At 41.7% G+C, this 21,404-nt stretch overlaps 1 protein-coding gene across 1 annotated transcript in view; it reads right to left on the bottom strand.

Moving 5' to 3' along the window:
• Positions 1–1,152: 1,152 nt before the first annotated feature.
• BICD2 (bicaudal D homolog 2 (Drosophila)) overlaps positions 1,153–21,404 on the bottom strand; it is a 41,996-nt gene continuing 21,744 nt past the window's right edge. Inside the window, exons 3-6 of the mRNA XM_009889908.1 lie at positions 18,131–18,583; positions 16,096–17,115; positions 14,930–15,081; positions 1,153–1,747 (exon numbers count right to left, since the gene is read on the bottom strand). Coding sequence (XP_009888210.1) covers positions 1,441–1,747; positions 14,930–15,081; positions 16,096–17,115; positions 18,131–18,583 — 1,932 coding nt within the window. The 3' untranslated portion in view covers positions 1,153–1,440. The remainder of the gene's footprint in view (positions 1,748–14,929; positions 15,082–16,095; positions 17,116–18,130; positions 18,584–21,404) is intronic.

Raw genomic sequence — 21,404 nt, 5'->3', positions numbered from 1 at the left:
ATCAGGCAGACAACTGTGCAGTCTTCGCATTGCTTTTAGTCATACGATAGGCATACAAAATTATTTGAGAGAGTACAAAACGAACAGGGCTTTACATTAAAATAAAGTTTGAGGCTAGGCACTTTAAAACTCTGGTTTAGAGAAAAGAAAGCGTGCCTTGTTGTGCTCCACAAATTTTCCACAGTTTTAGAAACAACATTTTCAATCTTTTTCTCTTGTATAGGCACCAATTATGAAGTACACTTTTACATGATCAAACACATTGTAATTAAGTGGCTAAAAAGGCCCCTTAAAAGTTCAAAAGCAGACAAAAGTTTGTTTTAAAAGATTAATATGTATACTAAGCTACTTCATAAGTAGTTATTAGCAGGATGATCTGGTTCAATTTCCTGTGCCTATAATGTAGAGCCCTGTGAAACATGTGCTTGCATAAGGAAAGCAGTATCTTCTGTGTGTTTAACAAAAATGATCAGAGCTCTGAAATACTATCCTATTTATTAGATTAATACTGAAAGCTGAGAAAAACTGGTTTGTGACTGACAATACTAGGCCACAGTCACATTAGTTCTACACATTTAAGTTGTGTGGCTACAGTAATATAGAAAACAGATTCTTTCCAAAGTGTTACGCTTGCAAGGAGCAACGTAAGACCACAAAGATCCTTTCAGGACATGACACCTTTCCACAGCATAACTTCTTAAAGTGGAACTGTCTACCAGCTAGGATCCCAATTCTTTAAATTTTAAGTTTTATATCAGATGGGGTAAATATTGCATATTTTTAATATAAATGTGCAAGTTTCTTCTGGTTAACCCTCTGAAGAGAGGGAAGCAGAGTGTAGATCATGTACCCTACTGAGTTTTTTTTTCTAGCTTTTATAACCTATAAAAGCTTTAGGACTTTGGTCCGTGGTGATATGACAGCAAGTTCTTAATATCTGCCACAATAGGCAGATTAATTTTGGTTCCGGTTTCCAAATGCTCTGCATTTTCAAGACATACCTCTAATTTTAACCTTTGTTTTTCACCACTTCTTAAGCCACAATAACAAGGAAGGTTTTCTGTTCATTTCTGCCTGTGAAAGCATTTATTGAAGTATGCTGCAACCCTGGAGAAAGGATCACATTTGTGCTATACGAACTCCAATTAGTAGCACCAGACATACTATATCAGGTGTACTCCTTTAACACTTACCATAAACAGCAAAACCCATACATGTTAATTGTGGAAAAAGCTAATTCCTTTCCACTATTAACTTGTTAATAGCATCCCCAGACTTATGAATTAATTACAGTTAAGACCACCATAATACAATTTGTATTACCTGGTTCAACAACATAGTAGTACAAGTCAACTCACTGCGACGTTAGATAGTGGGGATTTACGCTGACAGTTACAGCATAAAATAAGATGCATAATATGCTTTTTCTACACACCTGTCCTAGTCACAATAGATTTTATATTTCTCACTACAAAAAACCTGGTTGTTCAGGACAGCCCCTTCAGACCTGTCTCCACAGGACCGAATGTGACTTACACTAGGGTTACTGCTCTTGGCTTTGGAAGCAGATTTTGTGCGCACCCTTTTGGACTGCTCGTGGTCTAGCTCCAAATGTTCCAGGCGCTGGGTCAGTGCCAGTTTCTGCTGGATAGCCATCCGAAGCAAAGAGTTCAGGGTCTTCTTCTCATCCTCAGCTGCTGCAAGCTGCCGCTGCATTTCATCCAACTGCGTGACATATTCGTCACATCTGCAATGAAATACATCAATCTTTAGCAATCCTGTTTCCATCTACAAAACATGAATCCCTTGTGTCTGGCCAACATTAGAAGAGTGATGGCTTTGCAGTTACTTGCATACACACTCTTTTAAATAGGAACTTCAACCAAACCTGTAGAAAATCACAATTACTTTTCACTGGGGTTCTTACAATCCCACACTGGACTTACGTTCACACCTTTCAAGATGTAGCATAATTAACAGCATCCTTAGATAATGGAAATATAGAGGCTGGGCAGAGAATGGACTGAGAGCAGCCCTGAGGAGAAGGACTTGGGGGTGTTGGTGCATAAGAAGCTCAACATGAGCCGGCAATGTGCGCTCACAGCCCAGAAGGCCAACTGTATCCTGGGCTGCATCAAAAGAAGCGTGACCAGCAGGGTGAGGGAGGGGATTCTGCCCCTCTGCTGTGTTCTCATGAGACTCCACCTGGAATATTGCATCCAACTCCGGAGCCCTCAACAGAAGGAGGACATGGACCTATTGGAGTGGGGCCAGAGAGGAGGCCACAAAGATGCTGCGAGGGCTGGAGCCCCTCTGCTGTGAGGACAGGCTGAGAGAGTTGGGGTTGTTCAGCCTGGAGAAGAGAGGGCTCTGGGGAGACCTTATAGCAGCTTTCCAGTATCTGAAGGGCGCCTACAAGAAAGCTGGAGAGGGAATTTTTACAAGGGCACGTAGTGATAGGACGAGGGGGGATGGCTTCAAACTGGAAGAGGGGAGATTTAGATTAGAAGAAATTAGGAAGAAATTTTTCACTCTGAGGGTGGTGAGACACTGAAACAAATTGCGCAGAAAAGGTGTGGTTGCCCCAACCCTGGAGGTGTTCAAGGCCAGGTTGGATGGGGCATGGAGCAACCTGGTCTGGTGGGGAGGTTGGAACTGGATGATCTTCAAGGTCCCTTCCAACCTAAACCATTCTATGATTCTATGATGTAGAAGTACTCATGCCCAACAACTGGCATTCTGTAGTGAGCAGACAAAATGCAGTCAAATTACTTTTGTCTGTACTTAGACAGAGACCACAACAGTTCAAGGCTTTAGGCTGGAAAGGGCGTCTGAGGGGAGCAGCAGAAGTGCTGTAAAATGACCGTTACTAAAATGGTGATTAATACCATTGGAGGAGCATCTGAACTTCGTAGTCTGTCACTTTACACATGGAGTCCAAATAGCAAGTTTCCAGTGGTGACTGAAAAGCACTTAAAAATGAGCATCTTTCATAATTCTACTTTAACCTACTCCTGATTCCTGATGTAAAAATTCTTTAAATAGTATTTTATTACTGTTTTCTCTATAGGAAGTGGCATTTAACTGCTTGTTTTCACCATCAAAATTAATTTTAAAACAGTTATACAGAGGAACTCAGTGCTACTGGGAAACCTGCAGGGGAGTCTGTATGAATGCCTGAAAGCTGTCTCATCTACGGTCATCGTCACTGAGCTTGGAAGCTACTTTGCTTGCACAGTGCATCTTCAACAATTCAAAAAATGAACATCTTTACATGTAGATGTGTCTTTACTCCACATAGAAGACTAATTATGCATATGCGTAGAAAAAAAAAGTATTCATAGGTACCAGCTGGAATTTACAATGGCTACATCTGTAAAATACAGCTTCTTCACAAAAGCAAAAATATTTGAAGAGAGGTTCCTTTTAACATCAAAATAGAAAAGCCCCTGACATTAAGGGACATTTATCATCACTAAGTCATATAAAGCAGACTGGAAAAAACCCCACCACAGAACAAAACTGCATTCACATGCAGATTCATCAGCTGTGCTTACACTATCGAGTCCCGGATTCTGCTCTCCCTGACTTCAAACAGCAGCATTAGGCCTATATTCCTAATTATATTGGCTTGGGAAGAGAAAAAGGGAAAGGAAAAAAATAGCATTTTATTTCTGAATACACATGGAGATTAAACAATAACCCAGAAATACTCATATCAACCCTACATGAAGTACAACCGCAGTGTAGCTTAGCATCCCAGAAGGTTTTGAGTTGTGGGCCACTATGTGCGCAGAAATCTCTCTGCTCAAATCTCTGCACATCCCGCTCTTGAGTTCGCCACAGTCTCTCTCATACTGCGGGGCACAGGAAAGACCCAGCATGCAAGGGGTTTCTCTTTTTCAAAGACAAAACTGGGAACCTTAAACATGCTAGAAGCCTGGCACCTGCCCTTCTCACAGCCAGCTGGACCTCACAAGGCAAACCCAATCCATACACCTCAGCGCTGGAGAAGGATCACAGACCAAAATGGCCCTAGGCTGCCTGAAAAGACAAAAATAAATCTTGCAGGCGTAACAGTCCTCCCCTGGGGCAGACAATGAGGGCACAGCTACGAAAATGAATCACAGCATCGCTGCTACCCCTGTTGCTCTGGGTTGTCGGAGATGTATTTGCTTCCCCTGGGGCTGGGAGCAAGGCACAGACCAGAGATTACTGGGAGGCCTGGGGGCCATGGGGCTTCCTCCAGCTCTCAAACACACTCATGACATTTGAGGTGAAAAGTGCAAGTCTTGTTCTATCACCAGTTTACCTTTCTGCTTTCTTTTCTACTCACGCCTCAAACCTGATTCCTCCAAAGCTCCACAAACCAGGGAACATCCAGAAAGGGTTACCAATTCCTCAAGGAAAGTGATGCAATGGCTTCAGCCAAATACAATCTGACACTGTAGTGACCTTGTTTCATTCTCACTATTACCCCGCCAAGAGATTGGGGGAAGGTGAAATTACGGGGAGGATTTCCCCCCCTTTCCCAGCTTCTTTCTTGTCAAACAAAATGTACCCACTGTTTTGGTAGAGAACAGGGAGTTAATTCAGCCTCCAAATTTTCAGCTCAGTGAAGCTGTGTCCAGATTGCTGCAGTCTGTCTGCTCACTTGACTTCCACCCGAGGAGTGCTAATCACAGCCAGCCAAGGCAGGAGAGGCAGATCTCCCTCTCCTCCCTCTTTAGAAACAAGAGAGACGTTGCAAAGAAAATGAAACCATTGCAGTAAAGCAGAGTAGAGACTTCCAACACCGTCTTGCTAATGTCCCTTAATCCTCTTCTCTAGAGGTTTTTCGTGTTACTCCAATGCCTCTTGATCAAGCACGGTCAGTTGTGCCGGACCTGATAGCTGACTGGCAACACAGACAAGAGCTCATCAGAGTCTAGAAGGCAGTAAAGTTGGTTGCACATGAGCCAAGCTACAATTAAAGCTGTGATTTTTGACTCCAAAAGGTCATTGTAGCAAGTCATTACCTCATCAAGCTTTCTGTTAGCACAAAGGCTTAAAACATCAAATAACTGTCCTAAGAAATTACAAGGCATTCACTATTGCAAATAGCTAAATTCACTTTTTTTTTTCCTTTTGTTTTTCTCCATAAAAGTCTATGGAGAGAGTTTTTCCTTTCTGTCCAACAAAAAGGAATTGTTAGTAGTAGCGCACATGCAGCTGCCGTTTTTACTGTACCTAACTCACTGTTCTCTCATATACAGGAGAGGACGGGGAGAGGCAGGTGTGGTACCTACTGTGGCTACAGGCAGTCATGCAGCCTGAACCTGGTCTCCTCATCTTTAAGTCAAGTGAAATGCTACAGCCTCAAACCCAAACCTTCTCAGGGTGCAAGAACGGCTGTCCGGGCTCAGATGAACCCTACGCTATGCAAATCACAGCAACTGGTCACTCAGACAGAACTGTTGAGGCCTGAAAAGTTTGCTAGAAGTGTATGGAGGCATCATGTGCACAGGTGGACTGGGATCTGCCTTCCTGCCTTCCTTCCCTCCCTTCCTTCTGACTCCCAGTTCGATCTTCTCAAACAAACAAACAAAAAAAGTGAGCCTCCCTGAGCACACAGCCTCTGGCACTACTTACGCTTAATGCAAAGCTAGTAGTAGCAGGTAAGATCGCGTATTTTTGTGGTATGTATATCTATGTTTTCGCTGCTTTGCAGATATAACAACAAAAGCTCCTTCCCTTTTACAATTTCATTCGCCATGTGCTGAGCTACTTCCCAGCTGTATATTCAATGCAAAAATCATTAGAAAGTCAGAAAACAAAATGCCTTTGTTATAAAAAAAACCACCTTTGAAAGAAAATAATTGCGTTTTCATGCTTTAAAGAAGAATATGAAATTAGCATAAGCCTGCTCTACATTTACACATACACAGTTCTAAGTGGATAGTGAACAGAAGGCTTTGATGTTGCCTGTTTTCTTTGGACTGGTAATTAACAATGACAAAAAGAGGAGCTTAGGAAACATCAACTAGAATTTTAAAAACACCACCAGCTAAAACAAACATCTACACAGAGGAAATAATTATTCTGAACGTTAAATAGAATGATGAGAATAAAACCTAAATCCTCTAAAACACTATTGAAGGCAAATTATGGAAAAATATAACAACGGGTTGTCTCATTTTTAAAAGCTGCACACCACCACTTCCCACAAATGCCCATTGTGCCTTATTCCTGCCTACCATTTGATTTAAGCTTTAGCGTGTACTATATTTAATACCATTTATGGCTAAATTTGCTACTGAATCAAGATCTGTTGGGGGGGGGGAGGGGGAATGTGATGTAACCAAATGCACCTGGGTATAATTATACTTTCCCCCTCCCCTGCAGTCAGTATGAGCATGACAACTTCCAAGAAAGTGAGACAGATGTGACTGAAGGAGGCCTCTTGAGAGAAGAATCAACTGCTTTAACTTCTACCTCAAGAGATTAAATTGTCAACCTACATATGAAATTAAAACATGGAGTATTAAAATCACAATTTTTTTGGCTTTATTAAAAACCAGGAAACGTATTAGCAGAGAAGCAGTTAAAATGACATGTAAATGAGCACCGACAGGATTTGGCTATCAGGGATATTAGCCACCTGCTCTTTCAAACTGAATCTTTATATTAAAGATTAGTATTAAAGACTGAATTTTAACACCTTCCCCCACCTCCTCCTTATCCCAACCCCTGGTGAAAACCAGCTCAGCTGCAGAGAAAGCCACAGTTGTGTATTACCAAAGGAGGAACATTGGGAAGAAGATTACGGCAGTAATAAAACTACTGAATCTCCTCTCCCAAAGTGGCCTTCCACTCTGTGTCACATGGCAAACGCCGACGAGCCCCATGATGTACTGCAGCACCGAGGGTGAGTTGTAGAGCCAGTCCACACATGATTTGGATTTTTAAGTGGAAGAACACAGAAGGTTGTTACTAGGGACTGACAGCAGAAAACAGGCATGACTTCAGAAACCGGAGAAGAACTATTATCTCACCCGATCTGTCTGAGCTGGCCATCTCTGAAGGAACTCATGCTGGATAAAGTTTTGCATATCCATAAACCCAAATACGTTTGTTTTTTAAAAAGCTGTTGAAGTGGCAGTGCTAAGAAGATCAACCGTGGCTCCAAGCAGGCGAGTTTGCCACATGCACATCAAAAACTCCGAGGTTTTTGAGATGTAATCTAAGCCCATTGCTTTCCTTGGTTTTCACCGTTGTAAACTGTGCAGATCCAAACTCCAGTAATGTGTTCTTCAAGAATCATAGAATCATCAAATGGTTTAGGTTGGAAGGGACCTTAAAGATCATCCAGTTCCAGCCCCCCTGCCATGAGCAGGCACACCTCCCACCAGCCCAGGTTGCTCCAAGCCCCGTCCAACCTGGCCTTGAACACCTCCAGAGATGGGGTTCTTTGGGCAATTTGTTCCCCAAAGAACAAAAGAAAGCACAAATCCTGAAGAATGCAGAAGAAAGAAGACCCCAGATTTTGGCAGTTTAGGATTACAGATAAGCAAGTTCAAGGGAAAATCTAGAGAAACCCTAGCCAAGTGCTAATTTGTAATTACTTCCTCAATACCTTGCACTAAAAATTCATCCGAGTTGTATATTTGAAAGGAATAAATTCTGTGGCCTTTATTTGTATAAATCATTGTGATTTTCACTAAGAATGGACAATAGTTTATAACTAGCTATAGTTTTCCAGAATGTTTATAATCAGTCGTGTGTAATGGATGTCCACTAGTAAGAGCTATTAAAGAAAGTAATCAGACCACAAATCTTTCTTGTAGTTTGAAACATAGGGAAGAAATATCTCCTGCACTGAGAGGGAACAATCAGGCCAACATTGCGGGACACTGCAGTTCTAAATCTCCACTGATATAAAGTTCTCAAGGAGAGATAATAAACTTTTACAGCAAATTCTCTCCTCCTAGAATTCAGAAGAAAACTCTTTTTTTTAAATTTAAAGGTTGAAATTAACAATCCTATGCCACTAGATTAGAATTAATTGTTAAGCTATGACACAGGCAGGACATTTTTTCTAGTTCTTCACTGAAGGGGGTAGCAAGGGGTGGAGGATCTAATCCTGAGCTCTCCATCCCTCTCTACCCTATGCCACTGAAGCTGTGCATGTACTTTGGTTTTTTACAGACTCTGAGCACGAACACTTCCTATTAACTGACAGATGAAACCAAGACTTGCCTATCTAAAAGACAATGGATACAAATAACTGCTGCTGCAGTAGTCTCTCCCATGTAAGGTCTTTTGAAGTAACGCACCTTCCACTTCGATTAAAAACAAACAGGCAGGCAACCTACATAACAAGAGCTGGTATTGTCTTTCCTCTGAACATTTCTATGGCACCATTATATCATCACAGGAATACCTCCTGTTTTTTACCCTACCTAACAGCAGGCACTCAAACAAAGCACCAAGGCCCACAGGAATTAGCAGTGCGGATGCTACTTGGAAAACTATCTGGGAGAAGAGTGCAAACTCATTGTTGCAGGTCTATCTACATGTGGCACCTTCACCAAGGTTGAGTCTCAGTATTCCTTCATTGCTTGTACCAGACATTTTAATTGCCATTTAGAGTCTAGAGTGGGCACACTGGTGTTATAAACATGACTACACACAAGACGGTTTTGTAGCATATCCATAAGAGAGTCAAATGCCTTCACCCTGCCTGGATGTCTCCCTGCTTTCACGTGGGGGCTGGCAGCCCAGACATTCTTCTCTCCAGACATCATTCATCACCTCTAGATCTAGCACCAGGAATAGGAGGCAAATGCTGTTACTCCCGTCTGGGAATCCCATGCTGGCAATTTTCAAAGTCACATTTTCTGTGTCTGGCTTCTCAGAGCATTTATCCTACAGGATATTTTTAGAGAAGTTGAATACTTCTACTGTGTGGAGTCCAGTATGAAGACCCTTCAGCTACAGTTCTCAGTCCTGTAAGGACTGCACTGTTCTCCGCATGAATTTAAACCCCTTTATATTCTGCAGGCCTTTGATGTCTATGAACACAGGACTATTTTCCCAAATGCTTTGGATACTTGGAAAACTGACAGAGCTTGTATGATTCTGAACTCACATATGCATTCAATTGAAACACCTTTTCTCCATTAGTGTACAAGAGCTAGCAGCAGCTAGTTTCTTGTGTGTAATCACAGTTTTGTTTCTTTATCCCAAGCACACCTTGTAATTTAATCTCACGTTACAGGCCGCCAGCCTTCCCAGTATGTTCTAACACTTGCTGCTTGTCCCCTTGCTGACTTGTTGCAGAGTTTGGCTCTCCCTTTATTTACAATTTATGAAACACTATAACACAAAGATAGCCATGATTTACATCTAGGCATATTAATTCTCTGCTTTTCAAAGCCTTCTGCTTCTGCTAGATTTCTTAATTACTGTTCTGTCTTTATTTTGGAGGGATGAGAAACATCTGTTCTCTCACTATCCTTGCTTGTCCTTAGGCTCTAGAAAAAAAAAAAAAAACAAAAATACATGAGCAGCAAAGTTGAGAAACCTGTGTCTTCAATCACAGGAGGGAAAATGTATTCTGAGTCCCGTCTCAGAGCCAGTTCAAGTCTTCCAGGTTTTAGTAGGACAAATATAACTTCATATAATTGTTTGGTTTTGTTGCCTGACCCTAAGCAAACAACCCAGTGAGAAGCTAGCTTGGCTGGTTTTAGCCTGCCTGGCTGTAACCTGCCACACAGGAGGTACTTTAAAGAGATTACGGTGTCCTCCCATGACTGCACATGGGACTTAGCATGCAAGTTAAGGAGACAAGAAACTTGCGGGCTATATCAAACGACAGAAAACCAGCAGAAAAATAACACAGGAAAGAGAAAAGTGAAAACTCATGTTGTACTTTCATCCTGTGTGGTTTCTGCCCTTTTTTATGTTTAGTAGAATTTTTGGAAGGATGCTTACTCAAATTCTAGCAAAGTGAACTCAAGGAAAAGACTAGCATAACAAAATAAAATAACCTTTGCTTTTTAAAAATGCAAAATTGTGTTTAAACTCTCTTCCTGTCCAATCCATGACAGGCTTTTCTCAGTGCATTCTTTTCTGAGCCATGAGGTGATGGCTATATTGGTGTTCTGCTCTTCATCGAACCATCCTTTAAGGACTTTAACCTGAATTGCTCATTGATGAATTTGTGGACCTGTGCTTCGTTATCACGCGCAGTGTACTCTGGAAACGGCACATTCAGAGGTGTTCTCCAAACAGCTGGCAGAAACATACAGTTTTCTTACTCCCTCCTTCCTAACTGAGAAGTTAAGCTAAACAAGCCTCAAGGTTAAATTCCAAGCTGGACTTTTCTCATCTGTTTTGATATAGTATTTTTCCTCTCCCTAATCCATTTTAAGAAACCTGAGCTCTAATGCGCTTGCAGGTTTGAACAACAAATTGCTCAGAGGCAATCTAGAAACATATCATGACCTACAAGACAAGGAATTGGTGCTTCACTCCCACCCCAAATCATCGGAAAACAGGACATATGCACTTCAGGTTCCTTCAAAGCACATGGGAGAAGCTCTTGGTCTAGCAAAGAAAGGAGTCAGTCTTTCTTCTGGCAATATTTTAGAGGAAGATGAACTCATTTATCTCAAATTTGCTACTAAGCTCCCCTCCTCACACTTAAGTAGGGATTTATATTGTTCCGTATAGAAAAAAAATCTTTCCATTTTCTTAACCTACTAAATGAGAGTTATTTAAGCCTACCATAAAATATTGTTGGAGGTTAAATATTTTTGCCAGGAAAAAACAATAGCAGCTCCTGCTCTGTGCTCCCTATACTCCACTTTGAAGTGACCTGAATACCCCCAGCAGCACCTACCTCTAGACTGGGAGCTCCTGCTCTCTCCTCTCTCACTGCTTTTTCTTTACTTGGTGCTGTTAACATAGGCCATTGGTCACATTAAACTCAATAAATACTCAAACACTTTGAAAGTAGCCCCTTGATTCATACATACTTGAATGAAAACCGGAGTGAATTAAGTTAACTGCAAATGTGTGCTCTTTATACTTTTTTGTTATAGAGATGCAGCTGAAATTCAGAGACAGTTCAAACTCTGAGAGTAAACGTTGCATTTTGAAGACTTATTCTGCCTTCTGGAAATTTCCATTTAAGAATTTATTTGAAAAAAAATGAGTTAGTAGTTTATACTTTCTAAGGTAAAAATTCTGACATGAGTGGTTTGTGTGAAGCCGTATTTTCTTTTTCCAATTTGCAAGGATTTATTCTTTAAAATACAGAACATACCATCCCACATATTATAGTTCAATGTTGGAAGTGTACTGTAAAAGCGACTGCTTTCTTTGCAGTGTTCAATCTCATCATGTGAACATAAGCTATTCTGTTTCAAATTCCTAAGATAACCCCCTAAAAACAGGAACCACAGTAGGGCCTTTTGTATGCTGAATTGAGAAAGATTATTGTGGGAAACCTTCTTTCAAACTGCTGCTCCAGATAGCAGGTACAGTACAGGAGCCAGATGGTATCCATAAAGAGAAAGAAGCACCACTTCGCATCTCGCAATAAAGCTGAAGGCTGTACCCTAACGAACATTTGCTGCATCATCGTCAGGCCCTGTTCATTTACATTTTGCTGTCAGCAAGCACAAACCTACCCGGTAAAGTAAGACAAAATAGATGGTCAGCTTCTCTTTGGATTTTAGATGGAGAAGCAATTGCAACTTTTTTTTTTTTTCTGGTGAAGAGAGAGTTTACTAATGAAACATCAAAATGTTTGATTGTAATACAGTGTTACATAAATACCTATTACAGTCTAATTAAGTGGATAAATTCCATTTTCAGCTCTACAGGGCAGATTTTAATCTGGCTTCCAGTCTGTTTGTACATACAACTGGGATATGCGTGTCGATTAAGAAAATCTGGACTTTAACAGTACAGCTATTGCATCTATGTCTATAGCACATCATGCATATCTTGATTTATTCCTTTGTACAACAGCTTAATTTTAGGCATACAGTGCTGTCTAGAGTGCTGCAGCAGCCCCCCAGCGCTGGAAGCTGTTAATCTTGGTTTTGCAAGCCTTTGTCTCCAGGCTGAGATCTTACTGTATTTTCATTATTTCTTAAAAATAGCTGGTAGTATCATCAAATTATTGGGATTAACCTACTTTAAAAAGGAAATTAGGTCAGTTCCTATATTCCTGCCCAGGCTTCAACTCTCATGTATTGTTACAGCTCTCTTGCATCCGACAAAATGGGCACTTCCCTGTGGAAGCTACGGAGCTGTGTGCAGCAGTGGGCTTCAGCTCACACTCCAACACAACAGCAGAACCAACACAGCGTGTAAAGGCCCCATCACTTGTTATTAGTGTCTGCTGACACAAACCTCTTGGCCGGAGAAGAAACATGACTCACTGTAAAGAGCTGAGTTGACTTGAGTGGTAACTCAACCATTAGCATGTTGTTTGCGATGGTGAAGACAAATTGGGCTGTTTACACACTTCTAATATTTGAAACATGCCTAAAAATCAGACTCTAAAACAGTTTTTGAGGTTCTTATCTTCACCAAAGCACCTTGGATCACCCCTTCCAAACCCACCTTAACTGAAACAGAGACTGAGATGAAACAGCCACTGACAGAGGAACGGAATTGGCCAGCCACCGAGCTACACATCCTCTCTGACCAGTGATCAGGGAGGGAAGGGGTGACAGGGATCAAGACCTACCTATAGGTCTTGACAGCGATTGCAGCATCTGAAACACTGGGCACACGGGGAGAAAGGAGCAATTCTTCGTGCTCCGTGCAGCTGCCACAGGCTAGATGCCAAATACAAGGCCCAGCTGCTTATCTGCCATGTCACGATCAGCAATGCAAGCACTCCCAAGACAAAAGGCTCAGTGGACCACGTCTCCACTTGCTCCATCCTCAGCTCCTTTGCTTGTGGCCCTCTCTTTTTTTTTCACTACTGTTACTAAGTAAAGCAGAAGTTCAGAAATTACAGTTGTTCATTTAGGCAGGGGATTCTGTTGTGCATCCCCAACCAGAGCTCGCTCCTGCCTCCGATCCCCCACAACTGCCCCTGAGAGCCCCAGGACAGAGCTCTTTAGTCTGGTGCTTGCAGAAAAGCTTTTATTCTGCCTCCAATTTCCCCCCACCAAGGAATTCTCTTCCCAGCAAAAGTACAAGATTGACCCCTAGATAACACACCAAGAGAAAGGTAGTGAGAGACTTACCCCTCTGGCATTTCTTCCTCTCCAAACCAGTTCACAGTCACACTCTCACCAAGGCAGGAAAATCAACATGTAGAGAAAACTTACTGCCGCTACATGTAATTTAGACAGCTAGCTACCTGCATCTAGGAAAAATAACTAGAAGTTAACGGGATGCTTTTTCTCTTTCCTCTCAGCTTCAAGCTCATCTACAACTAACAAAGAGATTGCAATTTCTGCATTAATATGCAGAATTACACTCCAGAATAATATAATGTAATATTACACTCCAGAAAAGGAGACAGAGAGACAAGAAAGTAGGACAAATCGATACTGTACAGGGCATTCCTTTCTCTGGCATAATGAGCTGCCACAGTTCAACCTTTAGTATTCCTTGGTATCCATTTCTCCTTTCTGTGCTTACCCACATGCACAGCTATTGCTGAGAAAGGCTGAATCACCAGGAAGCCTAAGATTACTCAAGGAACACGAGAGCCGCTGCACAACCACCCCCACAAAAGACCACACAGAACAGCCTCAGCAAGCTGCATCAGCACCCTCATGATTCTTCACTATGGTACGTTTTAGCAGATGACAGAAAGAACTACTTTTCTGGGTTGGTGGGGTGTTTTTTTTTTCCTTTTTTTTTTTTTCCAAAGTGTCCAAAGAAGGCAGAGAACAAAGCAGCATACAGCACCTACAGACTCTCCCATCCCCTTGGGTCATCTTAGAATTGTCAAGTTAAATTAAACAGCATCCTTTACAGTCTCTCTTCTCTATCTTTCAGCAACACATGGAATACCCAGACAGAGGAACATTGCCAGGGGTGTCCCCATGAAAGCCACCAACCTGGGACTGACAACTTTTGGATAAAGCTTTTTCTTTTCCTGTTTTCCAGGATCATCACCACACAGGAGCCAACAGAACATTCCTTAACTGTGAAGCAGATCTGGATTTCCTAACATGATGTTGTTGCCCCAAACTGCCCCAAAAGAAACGCGTGGACTCAAAGAACTACTCAATGACAGCAGCAGTAAGCAACATGCAGATCAAAGTAGCTCGCACCACTTCTACAGCGCGTGATGTGCCAGCAGGTATTTCTGTCTGTTAACACCACAAAGCACAACTAAGAAGCAGAAGCAAGTTCCAAAGACATATGCAACCCCAATCAGCTCACACAGGTAAATGAAATGACAGAGACGCCAACTGCAGGATGGACAACCTAAGAATAGTAAGATGTCTGCAATATCTTTACTTTTTTCTGGATCATTACAGGTCAAGCAGAGTCACATCTTCATTGTGTAATAAATGCTCATTTTTGCATTGTTAAATGTCACTCCTCCTCAGAGTTAATTATAGAATCATAGAATTTTCTAGGTTGGAAGGGACCTTTAAGATCAGTTAGTCCAACCATCAACCCAACACTGGCTAACCTAACGGCTTCTAAAGAACGAGGGATAATCTTGCACCTGAATTAAATAAATACCGCCACAACTACTTCTTGTTTTGTAGCAACACACCACATCCCTCGCATTTTCCTCATCAACTGGAACACATCACAGACAAACACCATAAGCAGCGAACTTGGAAGAAGGCACCCCACCCTGCCACTCTGCACAGGGAGGTGGGTGAGATGTTCAGCTCTTCCCCCCACACAAGCAAGGAATGACATTTTACCGAGTTCACACATGCTTTACCTTGTGGCAAACATTGCTCTCAGGGAAGAGAAGGTAGCAGCGTCCTCTTTCAAAGCCTTCAGCTCATTTCGCAGCTTCATCATTGTCTCCGTAACCATAGCTTTCTCATTTTCATACTTGCTTTTTAAGTTGGCAAGGGCTACCTCTGCAGTCTATTGTTTACCAAGAAGAACAGAAATGTACTAGTTAATGAAACTCTTCACAAAGTGGCTGGCTAAGAGATTTCTAATCACTGTTCACATACTGAAACATTTACTTTGAACTGTCATGTTAAAACTTCTTGGTCAACTTTTCTTGTACAAAATAAATAAAATTTCATTTTTGAACACTGGAAACAGATCGGACATATGGTCCCCTACTCCCATTAACCACGCAGCAGCACCTAGGAAGCTACAGAATATACATTTACGGACACCTATCTCCAGCTACTAAGAGATTAAACTTTAGATACTTCAACACAAAGAACAAAATAGTCTGTTTAGCATCTCTATATTTAAATGCATTCATCAGTCACTTGCACAGTTCTCTAACCCTTACAGCATTTTGCCTATCTTACACTTTGGGACACCCTTATTAAAATGTACAAAAGAAAACTGAAAGTATGTATCTAATTTTTAAACACTATACTTTTTTTTGTTTTGGAAGACAACTTCAATTTGCATTACTTTTAATTTTAGAGGAGACAATGAAGGACGTCACATGGTGCCTTGATGACAGTTATTTTCCATTTGCTGCACTGCTAATGTGTATCAAATGGTACTGCCCAATCCCTGGAGACTAATTTTACCTTTCACCCCTGTTATTTTGACCATGTTCTTATATCACCTCCTTATCTTGGAAGGCTTTCTTTTATTTTGCAATTTGAGAGAGAGGACCACATAAGTTTAAGAATTCTTTTAAGGGTAACTACTAGAATTCTTTCAAATGGAAAATAAGATTTAGCTCTTCATTTTAGCGGTCTTACAATAAATATAATCTGATGTAATTCAGACAAGCAGTGGATTGAAGCTGCTTCATTGCATTCAGGTTTCCTTAATAAAATGTCTCATGAGTATGTGACAAGCAGAAGTCAGTTAGAGCCCCAGCGCTCAGCTGTGTGCCTCTAATGAAATAACCTGCTTCAGCCTTGGACAAAACAAGTATCAGCATCTGTAAGACCTTATTACCTGTTTGTTGGCCTTCAGCACAGTTCTCAGAGTTGCTATCTGTTCCCTCTTGGTGCTCAGCAGGGACTTCAACTTCAGGATTTCTTCCATGAGAGCTTCCTTGTCTTTATCCACCACTGGCCCAAGTTCTTGAGTGGCAACACGCTGCCTGGACAACTCAGTTGTTCTGTCCACAGCAGCTTGCAGGTGTTTGATCTGATCACGGATTATAGCGATCAAGTTGTAAATGTTCATTGGTTCCTTCCGAGGATCTGACACAGGAGATGGCAAAGATGACACTGGAGATGGGCTGCTGTCACTGCTTCCATTCTCTGCCTTTCCTAGCTCTATAGTTAACAGCCCTTTAGAAAGAAGGATGGGAGACCTTCTTCCCTTGGCCTCTGGACTACTGCGTCCTCCTTTACCTTCCTTGTAGTAATCCAGCATCACTCGGTTTGGAGTTTCGTTGTTGCACATGCAAACATGGTGGTATAAATTGGCCAGTTCTTCACTGAAGGTGACAAGTTCATCCTGGGCCACGCTGAGGCTGCCCTGTGTTTCTCCAGCAACATCACTGACTTTCTTCAGCTCCTTCTCCAATCTGGCCACCTGTTCTCTATCGTGCCTACTGGATTTTTCTAGTGAGGTGATCTTTTCAGTAAGAGCTTGGCTCTCAGTCTCATATCTGCTCTTCTCTTCCTCATACTTAGACTCACATTCTTTGTATTTGGCCTTCAGATTTTTAAGCTCTTCTTTTAGGTCAGTAATCTCTGCCACTGCCACTTTGTACTTGCACTCCAGGATCTCTGGCCCATTGATGTCAACTTCGTAATAGTCTCCATCTTCATGGCTGTCTCGGTCCTTCTCATTGTCAAGCGCAGACTGACGTTCCTTGCTGATCTGTAGCTTCTTCATTGCATTCAGGTTTTCTGTGAGTCTGCCAACTTTTTCATGCTGCTCCGAGAGGGCCCCCCGTGTATTTTCCAGCTGCTTCTGAGATTCCTGCAGTGTCGTTAACAGGTTCACCTTTTCTCTTTCCATCTGAAATGCGTGAACAGACATCTACGTAAAGGAAACTGTATCGCTTAAATGGTTGTATTGTAAGAAACAGTAACTTAGTCAAGGTCCATACGGTTACAGAAATCTGAGCACTAGCACATATGGAAAAGGCTATTTAATCTATTCTAAAAGTATCTCAAGTACAGTGTTCTTTGCCAATTCTTTCTCATTTCCACTCGAAAAATGCACATTTCTTACACATTTCTTCCATAGCTAATGGTCTCATTGTGAAAACATCCTTTCAGCTGAAGATAAGTTAAGGTTTATCGTTATCTTGCAAATTGTCAAGTAAATACTAGAAAATGTGCAGCTAGTCTATGGTGGAAGACTGGAGCTTCATGAAGGACTCTGAAATACTGAAACTTTTAAAGTTTCTCCTCCAGAAGTTCTTCTTTTGAAAAAAATCCAGCTTTTTTTTTTTTCCCCACAAACGCTTTTTCTTATAGAACACTTAAAAACACTTGACAAAATAACTTTAAAACATTTCTATGCAACACAAATACTTGCCTTGTTTCAAACTCTCCAGCCTCCCCATAGCACAAATATATCAGAGAAATGCTTGGTATTGATTAAAACTTCATGCTCCTCAAAATAATTACAGAAAATAGTTAAACTGTACACAGCTCCTTCTTATCAAGATGACTGGAGTAACTATCAATTTTTTGAACAAAATACTGTCTTTCTCACTAGTGAAGTAGTGACAGCATGTACTGCACAGAAGATACGTTACAATTTTCCCCCAAACACAGGACATGACTGCTAGCTTCTTTGCACAAAAAAAAAAAAAAAAAAAAAAAAAAAGAGAAAAGAAGAAAAAAGATATGGTTTTCAGCTGACAAACATTTAATGTCCTCAAATTCTAAATCCATCAGAGCTTTTACAAATATAGTTCATACTGTATGGTAGTCACGTAAGGTATTGAAAAGACTGAAATTACAACCCGAATAAACTCTAGCAGCTATTTGGAAGTACACAGTTGTTTAGGAAACCTGTTTACCTGTACAAGCTGTTGTTTCAGCTTCTGGATTTCAGAAATGTTTAATTCACTCAGAAGATCTGAAACCAGACTTGGGGCTGGAGGGAAGCTTTCATTTTTCTTGGGTGTTGATGTACTATTCTTGCCATTGCTGAGTTTGCTGAGGCAGTTTTGTTCAAATCCATTCATGATTTCATCATTATTGGGCTCCGTGGCTTCATCGCTGAACTTCAGTCCGTCCAAAGAGATGTTCAGGTGGCTGTTGTACATGGAGTCATTGATGTTCATGTACTGAGAGAGCTCCTTACGAAGATTGTTCTTCTGCTCCCGCTCTGTCTTCAGCGTCTCTAAGGCCTCCTCAAGCTGGCGTTCAGAGATCTCCTTCAGCCGTATGGCATCTTCTAGCTGGCTGTTGAGAAATTCTGTTTCCTCTTCAAGCCTTTTGATTTCATGTTTCAGGCCTTCGAACTCCACCTGAAGATAGACAAATGGAGGGGAAAAAAAACCCTAATGAAAATGTCTGCCTGCAAGGCACCAAGTAATTTTACTTTTCAATGATTGAGTTCACTAAATATGGTGAGAATCGAAGGATTTTTTCAGTTCTGGAGTCTAGTTTTGGCACTATGACTGTACACATCGCTTACATAATTTACCTCCACAGAGACCACGGAATCAAATTTCTAAGCAAACCATCAAATGAGCTGACACCAGCTAGACAGGTGGGAGATACAGCGTGTGATACAGAGGCGTCACAAAACGGGCTTTCCTAGCACATTATGCAAACTCTTTCTCTGTTTGATTAACAAATACCTTGGCCAACCTTCCCACAAATTCAAGCTCAACATTTCCAAAAACCAGCATCGCAAAGCCACGCTTCTGACACTGCTCACTGCTGTTAGAATATGCCACTGCACTTAAAACTATTGGGATGCACCTAGCTATCAAACTCGGCTTTTATACATTCAAAATAAAATGTTTTATCATTTCTGTCATCATCGTTTCAGCACAACTTGAGAGCTACAATTCAGGCTCTATACTTCAGACTCATAGTGCCACTACACTAAATTTGATGATGGCAGGCTGTAAGTTTTTACCTGTAAAATTGCATTTTTTTTTAAACCTCTCTTGCACTGAAATTATGAACACTAATCATGAGTGTAAAATTTTGAATCCATCAGAGGAGAAAAAAAAAAGCCTTAAAGAATACCTTTTCCATACCTTGAAAGAAAGGAAAACACACCACACAGTATATGACCCTATTTATTTTTGCCAGCTGCTAAAGGAATTGTAGATGGCACCATACACCAACCTGGCAGTGCTGAACCACACCTCATTTAAAAACCAGGAACCAATCATGTTAATTCAGTTTTGCATGTTAAGCCTGGGAAAACTTGAGGGCTTATTATAGTTATGTCAGTGGGATAATTAAAGCTTAATAAAAATCATGAAGTAGGATTAGGACAAGGTAGAAAATGAAATAATCCATTGCCATGAAAAGAATTAGCTCTTGGTTCTATATACGTCCACTGAGCTCAAATATTTAAGATTGCAGTCTATTTTCAAAGGTTCCAGAGTGCAAACGCAGCAGTCAATAATTACTAGGAACTGACAAGATAGCATCTGAGCTTAAATTTGGCTCAGCCCAGAATGGCAGCATTCCTGAATACAGTTATTTTAGAATGTGAGCATGAAGCTGGGAACTTTCACTTGGCTCCTCTGAGGTTCAAACCTCACAAAGTTCAACAAGGCCAAGTGCAAGGTCCTGCATGTGGGTCAGGGCAATCCCAAGCACAAATCCAGGCTGGGCAGAGAATGGATTGAGAGCAGCCCTGAGGAGAGGGACTTGGGGGTGTTGGTTGATGAGAAGCTCAACATGAGCTGGCAATGTGTGCTCACAGCCCAGAAAGCCAACTGTATCCTGGGCTGCATCCCCAGCAGCGTGGCCAGCAGGGCGAGGGGGGGGAATTCTGCCCCTCTGCTCCACTCTGGGGAGACCCCCCTGCAGTGCTGCCTCCATCTCGGAGGGTCCCAACAGCAGAAGGACATGGACCTGTTGGAGCAGGGCCAGAGGAGGCCCCGGAGATTCTGTGAGGGCTGGAGCCCCTCTGCTGGGATGACAGGCTGAGAGAGTTGGGGGGGTTCAGCGTGGAGAAGAGAAGGCTCCAAGGAGACCTTACAGCAGCTTTCCAGTATCTGAAGGGCACCTACAAGAATGCTGGAGAGGGACTTTTTACAAGGGCATGTAGTGATAGGACGCGGGGAAATTGCTTCAAACTGGAGGAGAGGAGATTTAGATTAGATATTAGGAAGAAATTCTTCCCTCTGAGGGTATTAAGACACTGGCGCAGGTTGCCCAGAGAAGCTGTGGCTGCCCCATCCCTGGAGATGTTCAAGGCCAGGGTGGACGGTGTCCCTACCCATGGCAGGGGGGTTGGAACTGGATGATCTTTAAGGTCCCTTCCAACCCAAACCATTCTATGATTTTATGATTGAATACAATGAATAAGACAAGGAAAGGTAAAATACAATAGCAGCCAACCCCATAGGCTGGATTTTACCAGATCACTATCTCTTCCAGTCTGCACCTAGGGCATAACAGCCCCTTCATCCCTACTGCGTGTTAGGGCACCCAAAACAGCGCAATTAGACCAAATATACTCAGGTGAGAACAGGTCCAACCCGGAACCCCAATTTTGGGCATATCAGTAAGGTCAAAGCCATAAACATTGACATGGAGTTTCACCTGGAAAGAAACAAAATACATCCAATATCCAGATACCTCACCTGGTGGTGCAGCTGTCCTTCAGAACACTGAAGGAGATCTGAAGCAAATCCTAATAAGCTTTTGCTATGTGCTCACTACAACAGATGGTATTAACACCACATGAGTTATTAAACACCAACTTCAAGAGTTTTTACTTCAGAAATATGATACAATTTTCTCAACTGAACCTAGAGTTTTATTTACTCAAGGAGACTGACAGGTACCCAAAGAATAAAAATAGCAAATCCTCAACTGATAGATGAAGATAAGTGAACCATGCCAAAGAGCACATCTAGTCTAAGTACCTCCGCAAAGGATAATTCAGGGAAACTCTTGAGTTTTTCCAAAAATGCAGTTTTCTAAAATTCTGAAAATAGCTTGAACTGTGCAATTAAACATGACTTTTCAGATGAGCAGTCACACAAGTCTGACAGTATAGAGCTACTGTAACAGTAGTCCATGTGTAATGAAGTACCTAGAGAGGAGGAATACGGAACTGGAGAGATCATGTAAGCACTAAGTAGCAATAAA

The sequence above is a fragment of the Charadrius vociferus genome, unplaced genomic scaffold, assembly GCF_000708025.1.
Source record: "Charadrius vociferus isolate BGI_N301 unplaced genomic scaffold, ASM70802v2 scaffold67, whole genome shotgun sequence".
Classification (NCBI taxonomy): domain Eukaryota; kingdom Metazoa; phylum Chordata; class Aves; order Charadriiformes; family Charadriidae; genus Charadrius; species Charadrius vociferus.
Note: the sequence above shows the minus strand (reverse complement) of the source record. Positions and strands in the feature narration are given on the sequence as shown.